The following is a 14,615-nucleotide window of genomic DNA, read 5'->3' as shown; positions in this document are numbered from 1 at the left end:
ACATAATTACACTCAATAAATATTAGTTCTCACTATTAGCTCTTTGAATAAGAGAGCTATGAAACAACGTGTGAAGCAGGTGGGTGAGAGTCAGCATTGCAGACAGAAAGCAAAGGGAAGATGAGCTCCCAGGACGGCGTAGAGGAGCTCTGTTCTTTAACAGGAGTGATGGGATTTTGAGTTCGACTGGATGAAGCCTGCGGGAAAATTCTGTCGTAACTTCATCGTTGGATTGGTCCCATTTCACACAGTGTCGCAGGCCAGACCCAGCTGGTCGCAGTGATTACTGTTTTATGTTTGATGCGACAACACGTGCGTATTCTGTTACGGGATTCTTTGCTCATTTCAATCACAAGCCGTTAAAAGGAAGGAGATACAGTCGGCGTTCTTTTTCTTCTTCTTTTTTTGGGGTCCAAAGTGAAGAAAGTTTTCGTTAATAGAAGCAGCATAGAAGGCAAGAGGGGAAATAACCACCCGCGCTGATGCCCTCCAGGAAAGTTCCTCTGTATTAGGATCCGCCAGCAGCAGGCTGCCACCAGGAAATCATTATCGTCACAGTACAGCCTTGTACTCTTTCAAACTGAAATATAATAATACATCTGAACCGTGTGTCTGTAATGTGACAGGATGAAATACAGAGAAAATGTATAACGTTGTGAATCTCAGGGAAAGAAAGAGCGAATGGGTTTCCTTTGTGTGTATATTTGTAAGTGATACTAATAGAACTTGTGCGTATCAGACAAATTATAAGTACCACGAATCGTTCTTTTACATAAGTGTACTTGTCCAAACAGTTATGTTTAGGTGGCGTGTTATTTTGACATGCCCTTTAAAGATACTTCGTGTAGGTTCTTAACATAGATTTTTAAATTAAAAACTAATTCTGTTGAATCATTTTAACCAAATTGCAAGCCGTTATACATATGCAAAACAGATCCTCCCAAGTGCCCAGAAATAAATGTCTTAATGGTTTTTTTTTTTCCCCCACGAGCCACTATAAAACAGACATTTTAAAATTATAGTAAAGAATCTTATAAATCTATGGGATTTTTCCAAGGATACAATAGTCTGAATGTGTTCTAAAACACTCTCAACTTTCCCAAGGTAGCATAACTACACAATTCTTATACGTGATTTTATAAATCAGTGCCACCTAAGGCATTACCTAAAACTTAGCTGTTACCATGGAGTAAGACAGGACATATTGGGAATATGGACGGATGGCTGTGGTTCACTCATGTTTACTTCCAGGTGATATATAGAGTTTTAGGGATAAAAGGGAAGCTCTTAAGACCTCCTAGTTCAATGTATTTTGTAGATGAATGAGCTAAAGTCCCAAGAAGATACCAGTCCTTCAGGGTTGTCCAACGTGGGCGCGATATCCACAGCGCTGGCCCCATTTTCCCTGGTTCTTGTCCTGTCCCTGTGCCGGGGTGCTTGATACAGACGTGAATCGGTTTCAGTATGATTCTGATTCCCTCTAGCAATTGCGATTGTGCTGCCAAAGAGCTTGTTTTATTCATTTTAAATCCCAGTTCTGAGAATTAGCGGATAGCCCAGTAGGGCTCTACTATTTGATACTCTTTTGAGAAGAAGGGACAGGGTCATACTATGAAATAAATGTGCTGTTCAGAAAGTACTCAGATAACATTACATTTTCCAAATTAGAACGTCATCCGTTTAAAAGCTAGACAGAACTGCAAAAATCATTCTTAAGCAATGTAGTCACCCCTCTTCCTTTGCCTGCACCTTAGCAGGGGGAACGTGGCTCACTCGCGCGCGCTCTCTCTCTGTCTGTCTGCATCTCCGAGATCTACGGGAGTCCTGCTGGCCATACCAGAACAACCTGCATGCAAAGCTAGACAGCCACGAGCAGTCCTCCTGGGAAAACCAGTGGTGGCTTTCTAGGCTCTGCGAGATGAGAGATGTTTGAGGATGTCTCACTCTTGTGTCAACTAGTTGTTGACTTTGCTTTATTGCTGCCCATCCCCCTTCACTCTCTTACTCGCCCCCCCCCCTTTTTTTTCCTTCCAGATTTACTAATCCTACTGCATTTGTTTATGGAAACTTTTATCCTTAGGGCATGTAAACACTGTACTCAAGGTGGTCATTCCTAGGAAGTCAGGATTTTGCAGTCACTTGTGGTTGGGTTGGGTACTAGCTAAGAAGGCTGAGAAGGAACTTTGTTTTCCTTATTTATTTCTAAATGATCTCTTGCTTAAGAGAAGAAAACATGGCTTAGCTCTTCTTAGGTTACCTGAGCCAGAATATGGTCTTTTTATTTCTTAAACCTGCTATATTTTAGATGAGGCAATTACATATCCCATGGAGAGACCTGTCATGTGAAACAGGTTTATTTTTTCATTTAGGGAGCTTTTGTGTTTATTGAAATTCTGCCAGGAATTTTTTTTTTTTTTTTAGGTATGATTTTAAAATCTGCACCCTTTAAGCAAATTATTGGCTAAGTTCCACAGACGTGCTTATTTTCTCTTTTTTTTTAGCTTGTTAATAAACCTATTTTTTCTCTGTCCTTCAAAGCAATATTATTAGTAAAATGCAAAAAACATTTCCCTCAGCTTCTTCTCTCTTTCTTTCTTTTAGGCCCATGATTCTTAATAGTGGGTGTATAATAGTATGACCTGAAGAGTTTTTTTGTTTAAAAAAAAAAAAAAAAGCCTGGGCCCATGGACTCATATTCTGATTGAACCATTCTGTAGTAGGTCTGGGCATCACAGGACTTGAGTGAACATAAGACACTCGCCCTGAGTGCGGAGAACAAGGGCGTCGAATGAGGAGAAATGCATGCCCACTTAGCTCTGGGCTCACTGAGTTAAGAGCATTTTGCTGCTGCTGCTTCTCAAAGGAGACCAGCCCAGTGAATCCTCCTCTCTCTGGTGACTGGATCACTCATGGGATGGAGTTTCTAGAAATCAAAGCAGTTGGGAGCATGGAGAAAAAAAAAAAAGTATATCAGGTGTCGACGGAAGGAAACACACAGCACTCTGCCCAGGGTTGTGTGTCCTAACGTTGCCACCCTGCAGCTTCTCGAGCTGCCGCTGCTTCTGATCTACAAGTACACAGCTCTCAACAAACGATGCGGATGTGCTTCTCACTCTCCGAGGCCTCTGCAGGAGACCGCATGGTGTGCGTGAGGACAGACGTCCGCAGAGAGCCAGGCTCTGCCGCTCGTTAGTTACTGAGCTCATTACCTGCATGCAGCAGGTCAGGTCCCCAGAAACAGACTGAGACAAGGATTCGCCTGGAGGGCATTAATTGCAGAGCATTCTTGGAATCAATGCTTGGGAGGGAGGGAGGGGAGTGGGATCCGCCAGACGCAAGTGTTGCAACCAGCTGCAGCCTAGATCATGGCTAAGCTTTGGGGAGCTGTGGAGCTGGAAAGGATCTTCACAGTTTTCCTGAATTAGGGGAAAAGAAGGAGCTTTCAAGCCCCCCCCCCCATGTGGTAGTTTGGATACGGGATGCCCCCAAGAAAAAAATACTACCTCTGGCAAATGTGGCTCTGTTTTTGGCAGTTTGACAACTTGCCAACTTTGTAAATGTCTCAAAAGTGACAATTTGGGGGACGGACTTAGCTGAGAACTGTCAGCCATCAACACTTCCAGTGTTTCACCAGTTTGGGAAAGGAGGGGAGCCGCCTTGACGACCCCTTGAAGGCCCCCCGCCCCACCCCACTCAAATCCCTTCAGCTCCTGTAACCCATTCAGAGAGCAGCTCTTACGGAAACGTGTCACCCTCTCTTCTTGGAGGAATTTACAGGAAAGTTAGAAGGATGAAGAGCAGCCCTTATTGTTGTAGCTGATTTTCAGGGTACGACTGATACTCACCCCATTTCTTCTAACCACCCCGTCTTCCGTAGGCTGGGGTCTTAACACTTGCCCACTTACCATCAAAATGGAGCAAGGGAGTATCCAGAGACTCCCAAGTGTCGAGATGTGAAACCTGGCCTTCCCCATTGTGTGGGAGAAGCCCACCTCCTCCTGGTGAGCAAGGCCAGTTACACCTATGGGGATGGTCCCTTGGTGCTGGGAGTTCAGAGAGGAGGAGAGAGCATGAACTTGGTGCCATCACCCTGTTCTAGGAACGGGAGGCCCGCAGTGCACAAGTGGGGCAGGAGAAGGGAGGGCTAACGTGGACAGTCCCACTCTACCCCTTTATTTCCTGGCCCCATCTACTCTACCTACCCCGGGAAGCTCTATAGCATTTGATGAGGCATTTCTCCCCAGTACAGAGCAAGTTTTCATAAAGCAAGCGGAAATGGGCTGAGAGAGGATCCCAGCATCTCCAGCAGCTGAGGAAGTTTCAGCCCTTAGGGGGAAAGTGGGGTGGGGCGGGAGTGCCACAGCACAGACACCTGGAGGAATGACCTTGGAGGTTTAACTGAGATCATACATACTTTCTTCCTACCATCAGTTTCTTTGTTGGCTCTAATATATCCAATCTTTTAATAATAAACGTACACTAGTCGACACTATTAATTTTTTTGAGCAGACATGAAGTATTTCTTTAGGAAAAAATATAGTATACCACCAGAATGTCTGATTCCCACCAAAGTAAACATGCGGAATATAGCAGGAGATTTTGTCATTCTTAGTTTATCTTTCTGGCCCCAGAGGGATTCCCAGAGCCTAACATCATTTCTGTATCTTAATAATATAATAAGTATCACAGGGTATAAGATGGATACCGAAATCTATATTGTTTACTTTTCCCTTATAACTTTGGGTAGAGAAGGGACAGTTCCCTTTTGAGTAAAATATATAAACAAATCAACACAAAATTTTATTCAATAATCTTATGTAGAATAAATTATAAATACAAATTAGTTGGAAGTGGTGAACAGTTTTAAAGCCATGCTGTTATTGGCCTAAAGAGGTTTGTATGTAACTGGTTATATTTGTTAGGCCAGAATTTTCTATCTGGAATGCTGGCTGAAAATTCATATTCCTGGTTCCAACTCAAAGAGATTCTGATTCCTTGGACTTAGGACCAAGCCCAGAAATTGGCATTTTTAACCAGCATCTCGGGTAATGTCGATGCAGGAAACCTACATTCTGAACTTCAATAAATAATAACTTCGGTAGCCAAACAGCAGGTTAAGATCAGCGAACTGTTCTGTAGACTTTTAAAAATTTTTAATTATTTAAATAGATGTTTACAGAATATAGACTGTGATATATTTACACTGTAAAGCCTCTTTTTGTATATCACATGCAGAAAGTACTCTCTATTATAAATTAGTGGATCCTGTGTATTACTCAGCCTGAAGATTCCTAAAAAGGAATTTATTCCATCCTTAGTCAAGTGCCTTCCTGGAAAGCAAGTTCTGCCCCCCGTCAGACGGTTTCTTAGTAATAGGTTTCTTGTCTCAACTTAAATATCATTTCTTTAAAAAGCAATTCCCTGAACCTCTGAACTCGGTTTGATTTTCCTGTCAGATGATTTCTTGGCATTCCGTGGGTGCTTTTTTTTTTTTTTTTTTAAGATGGTCATCAGAATTGCAGTTGTTTGTTCAATGTGGTTTGCTGACAACCTTTCTCTTCGTTCGCTCATGAAGATGGCCACAGCGTGGCTCCAAGCGTTAGGCTGCCCTTCTCCACCCCGCCTCTCTTGTCTTCATTCATACACACCCCTCCGCCTGGCCCAGAGGAGATACTCCGTACTCACCTTTAATAGAAGGTTAATATATATTGTTTCTAGATGGAGACAGAAACAGACTGATCCAATCTCTCTTTTTCCAGGACAGTGCAGCTTGGGTGCAAGGATGATGCCAATTGTATCCCTTTCGTTCAGGTGTAATGACTGAAGTGCTGTTTCTCTCTCTTTTTTTAAGATTTTATTTATTTATGACAGAGAGAACATAAGTAGGTAGAATGGCAGGGAGAGGGAAAGGGAGAAGCAGGCTCCCCGCTGAGCAGAGAGCCGGATGCCGGGCTTGATCCTAGGACCCTGAGATCATGACCTGAGCTGAAGGCAGACGCTTTACCCACTGGGCCACCCAGGTGCCCCTGAGGTGCTGTTTCACACCTGGTACTTTAAATAACAACTAAAAAGATACTGGGATTTTATAAAGATGCTAGAAGAATTAGCTAGACTAACATTAACTACTCAGTGACAGTATTTGAAACCAAGTTTACCAAATAGTTATCACAAATTACAAATAAGGTATATACTTACTGTGGTTTTAAAGTTTAACCAGCAGCCCCCCTTACTAAGATCTTATTAATAAGCATGGAAATGACCAGTTACTATCTGTTCTCCTCTTGGACTAGCTCCTTTTCTCTGTTTACCCTCCTACTTCCACTTTATCCCTGAAATACTGTGTTTTTCCGTATCTTGTATCTTTGTCCCTGCACTGGCTTCTATCAGGTCACACTGGACATATAGAATCCTTGTATCAGAATTGGTTAAGATAGTATAATTCTCTTTTTAAATTATACATGCATCGAAGTTTTCTCCCCCAGTGTAGACTCCAGAATTATATTTCAGTTAACCGTTACTGTTTGTATTTATGAATGCACAAGGCAATGCAATGCAAATGACTTCAGGAAGTATTTGGCAAACATGCTACGCTACTGTCCTCTGCCACTTGAACCTGAATGCCTTCTCCAAAGTGCCATGTACAGAATATCTGTGCGAGTCTTAAAGATGGTCTCTTCAGTTGCCCTGTGCCACCCTGGTAGTTAGTAGCCTCATGTTTTGCTTAATGTTAGGATAGGAAAAGAGTTTTGGTTTGTTGCCTAGAAGCATTCAAAAGAGCTTTCACACTGGTTTTATCCAGTGGCCCAGTGCTTCTCAGCTCATCTGCTGTGAAGAGCCAAGTTTTTCTTGTTTATTTTCAAACTTAAGGTTTTTTAAAGAACACAGAGCATACTTTTTTATAACCTCCTAATAATTGTTCAACTATATTAAAAATGAATTACTTAGAAAATCCAGTCCTCATTTCTTTCCCTTATTATTGGGCTCAACAGACATTAAGTTGCTCTATAAAATGACTACGAAAATTGCTAAGCCATTCCTCTCAATTTTCTGTACTTACCTGGACTTGGGCAGAATGCACCCTGTCCTTGGACCCCGGGGTGAATAGCCCGTGTCAGCCTCCTGTAACAGTTTCTGCTCAACCAGCCCCCATTTAAAAAGTAAGATTGAAAATTATCCTCTTGAGCAAAAAGCTTGATGTTGCCGGGGCTTTGCTTTTTATCTGCTTCTGGTTGACTACTTGGAGTTTAGAACTAAGTGAGCAAGGTACTACGGGGGAGCCCTGAAGCAGGGAACATGACGTGCTCACCATGACACTGGATGAGGAGGAGTTGGACGAGGAGGAGTTTTGATTAGGAGGAGTTTTGATCAGTTACAATTTGACTCAAGGCGGATTTCCTAAGTTGTCTGAAAGTTCTGGATGTGGCCTGGAGACAGCAACCAGAGAGAGGTTGAGATGAGCAGTGTGGAGATTTCTTTAGGGAGGCATGCATAGCTGTGTGGAATAGAGAATGGTTTTCTGAGTTGTTACCACTGGGTCGCTGGGACAAAGATGCAGCTCTTAGAGGGAGGTCCTGAGTAACCATGCCATGGGCATAAATGTAGAACTGTTGCAAATAAAACCAAGAGTCTCTTCCCTAGGGGATGGAGATAATTCTATTGTGCCCCGATGGGTGAACTAATAAATATGGATAGAAAGTTAATTTTCGCAAAACAGTCCCAAATGCATTATTTTATTGTATCCTCACTTCAGCGTCCAAGGCCACCTGTACCTTTATGAATGCTGATCTATAGCAGACGAATAAACTGTGATTTAAGGGTGATCCGGGGCAGAGCAGAGATCCAGTAGCCATGCTTCTGACTCCTTTGCCCTGGTGACCTAGCAGTTGTACCCCTCAACTACTAAGTAAGTGAACCAGGACCCTGGAATGCATGTTCATGGCCACTGAATTAGTGTGAACTTTTTCTGAAGGGGAAAAACAAATCAAAAACAATCTGAATAGTTCCTCCTTTTTACCTATTGTTGGCTAAAAAAAAAAAAAAAAAAAAGAAAGCAATGAGACTTTTTTGTTGTTGTTGTTGACAGTTTTAACCTTACCTAAGCATGTCTGGATTGTATCACTATCCTGTATTACTCGATGTGTCGTAATGAATACCTTCACTTTTTAAACCATGCGTGTTCATCAGAGATGCGTCACAAGTAAATTGTGTTCCATTACCCTGGACCACAACGATAATTATAAATTAGAAATACTTCAACCAGAAAGAAATGACTCATACACTTGTTTTCATCTATAATATTTCTTCAACAACTTGATAATTACATGGTATCCAGTGGCATGTGGAAAATATCTATTAAAAAGCATAATGAGAAAAGAAAACTTGCATGGAATGTGTGTATACGAGCGATTTTATTTTTACCAATATTGGTTAAATCTGTCCTGTGTACTTATAATTTGAAACTTGGGAAGTTTAGTAATTCACGTGAGTTGCAACAATCTGTAATGTATTTTTAAACTTTAAAAAATTGGGAATCTGTAATAAGTAACCCAGTGGTAGGAAAGTCATCTCAGAAATCCTTTGCTAATATTCAATATAAATCATTCTCAGATTGATTAACGTGTAACTCAGCCATCGTTACTCCATTTTTGTACACAGAAGTAGTAGTAGTACGAACTTTTATATTTTTGTAATGGTAACTTTTACGTTTTTCTTATTCAAATGCTCATTACAAGGGAAATTGAATATAAACTGTAATTATTTTCATCTTTACCATATGTAGGACAGTGAGGATCATAGAGATCTTTGCTGGCTTTAGTTTTATTTTTCAGTGTCAAAGCTTTCATGATAAACATTATCTCTTTGCAAATAGCTTCCTCTTATGTCTAGATTTACTCTTTTTTGGTCAGGTGAAAATTCATTATGTTACATGACAAAGTACAATCCTGATATTATCGTGCTGTACCTTCATGAACTGTGTTCTACTACATCACCTCGAGTGGTTGTTGTAAGTGTTCATGAAGTCCCAGTATAGGTATTTTTTACTTCCATTTTGCAGAGGAGATGACTAAAAGACAAGGTCATCAGTACGATCAAATAACAAACAGAATTTCACATGGTCACGGAGGGAAGAAAAGCTGATCAACATATTGACTTGATTTTTCTTTTCTTACCTTAATCTTTGCTAAACAGATTTATTCACTATATTCAGATTCTTTAAGCAGATAGATTGACATTACTAGACCAGATAGTTCGTATCAGGCCCTAGTTGATTAAATAGATATAAGAAAATTGTCAGAACTGCAGTGTATTGATCTGTTTTTAGTTTTGCTCTTTATAATCTTCAATTAAAAACTAAATAGTAGATAAAAAAAAGTTAATCAAGGACATCCAATTTCTTCCATCCAAGGGCACCCAAAGGTCTATAAAACCCTCCACCAGTACCTGTGTGTGTGTGTGTGTGTGTGTGTGTGTGTGTGTACTACAGCATGAGACTCAGGAAACAGAGAAGAATAAGAAAGAATGTGTGTCCCTACAGGTTTCTGTCTCCTGGGGAACACAGATGCATAAATGTGCGAGTTCAGAATAATGTGCCAAATGTTACCACGGGCATTCAGAATGAGGTATCTGAGGTCTGTCTAGCCAGGTGAGAGGGTTAGGGAGAACGATGCAGAGATATGGGATGTACTTTGTTTAGTTTGTTTTCTTTTGCTGATGGTATTAAAACTTAAAAGGATAGAAATTGAAGGAAAACAAGCACTACTATTTTACAAACTGGATTATAAATTTACTAAATTTAAGACAATGAACTGTTTATTGAGAATGTGGAATACGGTGATAAAAAAGGAATGCGGCTTATAAGGAGTTTATAAATTAAAGAAAGGGTTGGATGAAAACAACTAAACCAGATTTTCAATATAAAGCAGAATCAAATGCAGCCTAACAGAGAAATGCAAACAGCATGCCATGGGGGCAGAACAGGAAGATTGTAAAACTTCAGTACAAGGGAGCTTGCATGAAGCTGAGCTGGATGTCAGTAGGCAAGATGATGACAGACTTGCGTTGAAAAGGATGGCACACCTTGCCATGTTCGGGCAGTGTGGTGCTCATCCAGCATGCCTGGAGCACGGAATGGCTTCTGAGATGTGATGGAAAAGAGAGACCAAAGAGCTCGCAGACAGCTACATGGAGCCCCAGGCTTAGAATTTGGGGCAAATCCCTAGACCGTGGGGAGCAATTAAAAGTATTTGATGAGGGGTGTGATATAATTCAATGTGCATTTTAGCGAGGTAATTTCTGACACACAGAAAATGGAGAATAACCGGAGAGTTTTATGATAGTTCCAGTGAAAGATTTTCAGATCCTAGAGTACGGTTCTTGTTCTGAAAGACGGAAAAGGAAGAGTTGCTCTATTAGAGGTCACGAGTAGGTATTCTGTCAAGCAGGGGATGATAGAGCCATCGTGGGTTACTAAACATACGACAGGGGCACTGGGTGGCTCAGTAGGTTAATTGTCTGCTTTTGGCTCACATCGTTATCCCAGGGTCCTGGGATCGAGCCCCCTGTCAAGCCCCATCTTGGGCTCCCTGCTCAGTGGGGAGCCTGCTTCTCCTCCTTCCTCTGTGGCTTCACCCTGCTTGTGCTCTTTCTCTCTCTCTCTCTGTCAAATAAATAAAATCTTTAAAAAAACACACACACAAAAAACCTACTACATTTTAGGGTGCATATAAAGTGTGAAGGGTGCTTTACGTTCCTGGGCTGTGTAGCTGATGAAGACTGCAACATGGTGTGATATTTCCTTACACTGTTACCATTCACGGTGCTTCATAGTGACATAGAGGAAACATACAATGATTGTATCTCCTTCTCTACTGATTCTTTTGTCTTGAGCTAACCCAGCTAAGAGGTGTGTGTGTGCTCCTCACTGTTGTGTGTACATGCAAAATATAGTAATGATGATGATGATGATGGTGATGATGTAAACATTCACTTTGGAGTCACAACAAATATTTTGAAGAGGATTTGGGAATCCATGCAGTAAAGGTGGGTTTTGTATGGTGATTAATGAACCAAGGTTTTGTCGTTATGGTTTAGGTGAATGACAAGACCACACTTACAAGGGTATTTGCGAATGGATTAGACATAACATTGTAAGTTCTACTCTGCCCAGATAAGAGTACAAATATTTGTTTTCACTTGAGTATTTTATTTGTTTTTTATTCATTTGCCATATGGCAAATATGGCAAATAGAATGCCTGTTTATTTTTTACTGCACAGGAGTTTTCACTGTGGAGAATAGTGCTTCTCTGCTCTGTCATAGTCATTCACAAAGATGGTGTGTACTTGCGTGTGTGTGTGTGTGTGTGTGTGTGTGTATGTGCACACCTGCACAGACATGCTTCACTTAAGGTTGCTATTAGGGAGTTCTGGACTTGCAGGTTTTTCCTTGCTGAACATTTTTTTTAAGCAGAGGAGTATAATAGTTATCCACTAACAGCATGGGTTTCACTCTGCCTATTAAGATTAGAATATTAGTGCACATAGTCTCACAGATTAAATGTCTGAATGCATCTGATAATTAGGTATCCGTCTTAGCATTTCAAAGCTGGTCATCCACTTTCAAATACAGATGCTTACACTAACCTTGCAAGGACACTCAAAGTAATTTCCTGCTCGTGAATTCTGACAGTGATTACAAGCCTAGTGATGGTCCTAGCTGGTAGGAGAGTGTCAGTGATGCGAAGGATGATGAAGTTCAGGGCTCCAGAGACAGAGGGGCGTGTGTGTGTGTGTGTGTGTGTGTGTGTGTGTGTGTGTGGTGGTGGTGGTAGTGGTGAGGGGTAGAAAAGAAGAAATCTTCAAATGATTGGAGAAACAAGTAATAAGAACCTTTTTTTTTTTTTTCCTTTGAGCTCTCATGCTGTCGGTGATGGAGAACAATTAGCAATACCACATAATGTAAAATACAGTGTCAGAGCTCAGATGGACGGTCAGCTCAGGATTTAATGTGTGTCATGTACTGAAAAGGAATGTGTCCTCTCTGCCTTACGTGGATACTACAGGAGCGTTGTATCACCCTGGGAAGGAAACAGCAATTAGTTGATAGGAATTGGTTAAATGAATCATAAGGGCTGGTTCTAAAAATGGTAGTCCCTACTGAGACTTAGAGACATAGCAAGCCTTTGATTAAAGACACAACCTGTATGTCACTTAAGTATTCCTGTGGTCGTTGGATCGTCCCCTATTGTTTCACACCAAGGTCAGCGGTAGTGTGTAGACTCTTCTAAAGTTGAGAGGCATGGACGGGGTGAGGCGTATAGCTGTGAGAAGTGTGCGGAGGGGTGGGCTTGTTTTCATCCATCATCTGCACTTGTCTCGGGGGTCAAGTTTTTTGCCCGGTGTTGTTGAAGGTGACAGAGTGTTTTCTTGTTCCTTAATGCTGAGAAAGGACCCTTCTGTCAAGTCATAAAATGTTTGATGGAAACCACTCAAAGCACCGACCTTCTCTAAGTCTCGGGAGTAGTTGGGGCTGAGGGTTCATGCACGTTTCCTTCTCTGAATTGTCCTCTGCTGCAGCTTTTGATGTCCCCACTTCGCTGGGCCACAGACGTCTCCAGAGGCAACATCTCATGGCAGGGCATGGAGATCGAGCTTTCCAGCAGCCCCCGTTTTTCGTAATCCTGGTGCAGCCACAGAGCACTGGGCACGTGACCTCAGGCGAGGCACTCAGCCTTTCTTTACCTTAGTTTCCTGATCTGTTGGTAGAAATAATGAATTCATTCAATGTGGGGATGAAATGAGCTACTATCTAGAGAACGTTAAGACTAGTGCCTGACACACAGGAATCACTCAAGCAATCCAAACTATAGTGATTTCCAGCTTGTTTTCCTCTTTCAGGGAGCTATAGATGCAACAGTAACTCTGAGGGTGACTTAAGAAAATTAAGCAATTCACCATATTTCCAGAACGCAACCTTTCCAGATGGGTGGGTCAATGTGCGGTACAGTGATCCACTAGATAATTCCACACGGAACAAAGCTAAATTATAACTCGTGCCAGTAACTAATTTTTGTTGAGCCCTGATTAAAAAAAACTACAGAAACTAAAGGAGAAATCAGGTCCTTAAGGGTTCTGGAGCAGAGTGTAAACACAGCTGTTACCGTGCAGGGGAAGAAGCGCTTAGAGAAACCGTGATGTAAAGAGTGGTACCATCCACACCTAACACAGGAGGAAGAAAACGTTCTGCGGGCACACCTCCCTAAGTCGTGTCTAGTATTTTTTGTTTGTAGCACCTCGTCTTTTAAAGAATGCAAACCCAGTTCTGTAAGACCGTGAACAGCCTTTATTATTTTGCAAATTGGGTGTTTGCATTCATCTTACTCAAAGTCCAGATGATGGTGGTTATAGGGGATGAATGATTGGAGGCGACAGATTGAGTCCTGTGTTTTTCAGGTTAGGAAGTTCAGGAGAATGTGTAATCATGCCTGAGTTTCCTTAGGTTCCTCTGTTCAACATAATGTTCTGACATACAGCAGGGACAGTTCGATACGGAATGATACGAAATGCAAATCAGTAGGTGCTGTCCCTGCTGCCGATTGCTGGGGTTAATCATGCAAATCTAATGCAGTTCTTGGTATTTCAAGAAAGGTTTGAGTTGAAGTCTCAGGCATATACTGATTTAAAATTCCTACTTCGGAGAGCAGTGTAATTTTTCTCGGCTTCACATTTTAAAATACAGAACAGAATCTGGAGGCGGATTTAGTGAGTGGACATCCATCCATACTTGTTAATCATGAGAGGGGGTGGGAGGGAAGGGTGTCCTTAAAGAATGTGGGAGTTTCTAAGCATATTAAATACTTTATTAGATCTAAATTTGCAAATGTTCTATAGCAAGTCCCTTTGCTTGGAATAAGATCAAATCAACTGATTATTCGTGTTTACTGAATGCTTTGTTCCAAGAAGATGGCTAAAACTGGCAAGGACAGACCAAATAAAAATTAACACCACCACAAGTTCCTAACTTTGGGAATGGTAGAAAATACCTTTGGAAATGAGACTGTTTACAGGAAGAAATGAAATTGTCTTGCTCCCAAGTGCAAGCTGACACATTCTAATAGCCTTTCTGCTGTGCACAATAAACACCAGCTTATCTTTCCAAGAACAATAAAATTTCATGTACTGCTGCCTGACATAAGAATTATTTTTACATATCTCCATATCGCTGACTCTCTTGTAAGTTAATCTCATCTCACATGAATTTTTCACCAGCTTCACTCTGATGTTGATAAAGGAGATGGTTCCATCAAATACATCTTGTCAGGCGAAGGGGCAAGTTCCATTTTCATTATTGATGAGAACACGGGGGATATTCATGCTACCAAGAGACTGGATCGGGAGGAGCAGGCCTACTACACGCTCCGCGCCCAGGCGCTGGACAGGCTCACCAACAAGCCTGTGGAGCCCGAGTCCGAGTTTGTCATCAAGATTCAGGACATCAATGACAACGAACCCAAGTTCTTGGATGGCCCGTACACGGCAGGAGTTCCCGAAATGTCTCCTGTGGGTAAGTAAAGAACATGCTGCTTTGGCAGTGTCTGGTTTTAGGGGGTCTGTATTT

At 41.6% G+C, this 14,615-nt stretch overlaps 1 protein-coding gene across 1 annotated transcript in view; it reads left to right on the top strand.

The window, feature by feature from the left end:
• The window catches only part of CDH7 (cadherin 7), a gene marked incomplete at both ends in the record, with an annotated part of 107,815 nt that overhangs the window by 27,780 nt on the left and 65,420 nt on the right, over positions 1–14,615 (top strand). Inside the window, one exon of the mRNA XM_080821643.1 lies at positions 14,267–14,561. Within this exon, the coding sequence (XP_080677769.1) occupies positions 14,267–14,561 (295 nt within the window). The remainder of the gene's footprint in view (positions 1–14,266; positions 14,562–14,615) is intronic.

The sequence above is a fragment of the Martes martes genome (genome assembly GCF_963455335.1).
Source record: "Martes martes genome assembly, chromosome: 13".
NCBI lineage: Eukaryota > Metazoa > Chordata > Mammalia > Carnivora > Mustelidae > Martes > Martes martes.
Note: the sequence above shows the minus strand (reverse complement) of the source record. Positions and strands in the feature narration are given on the sequence as shown.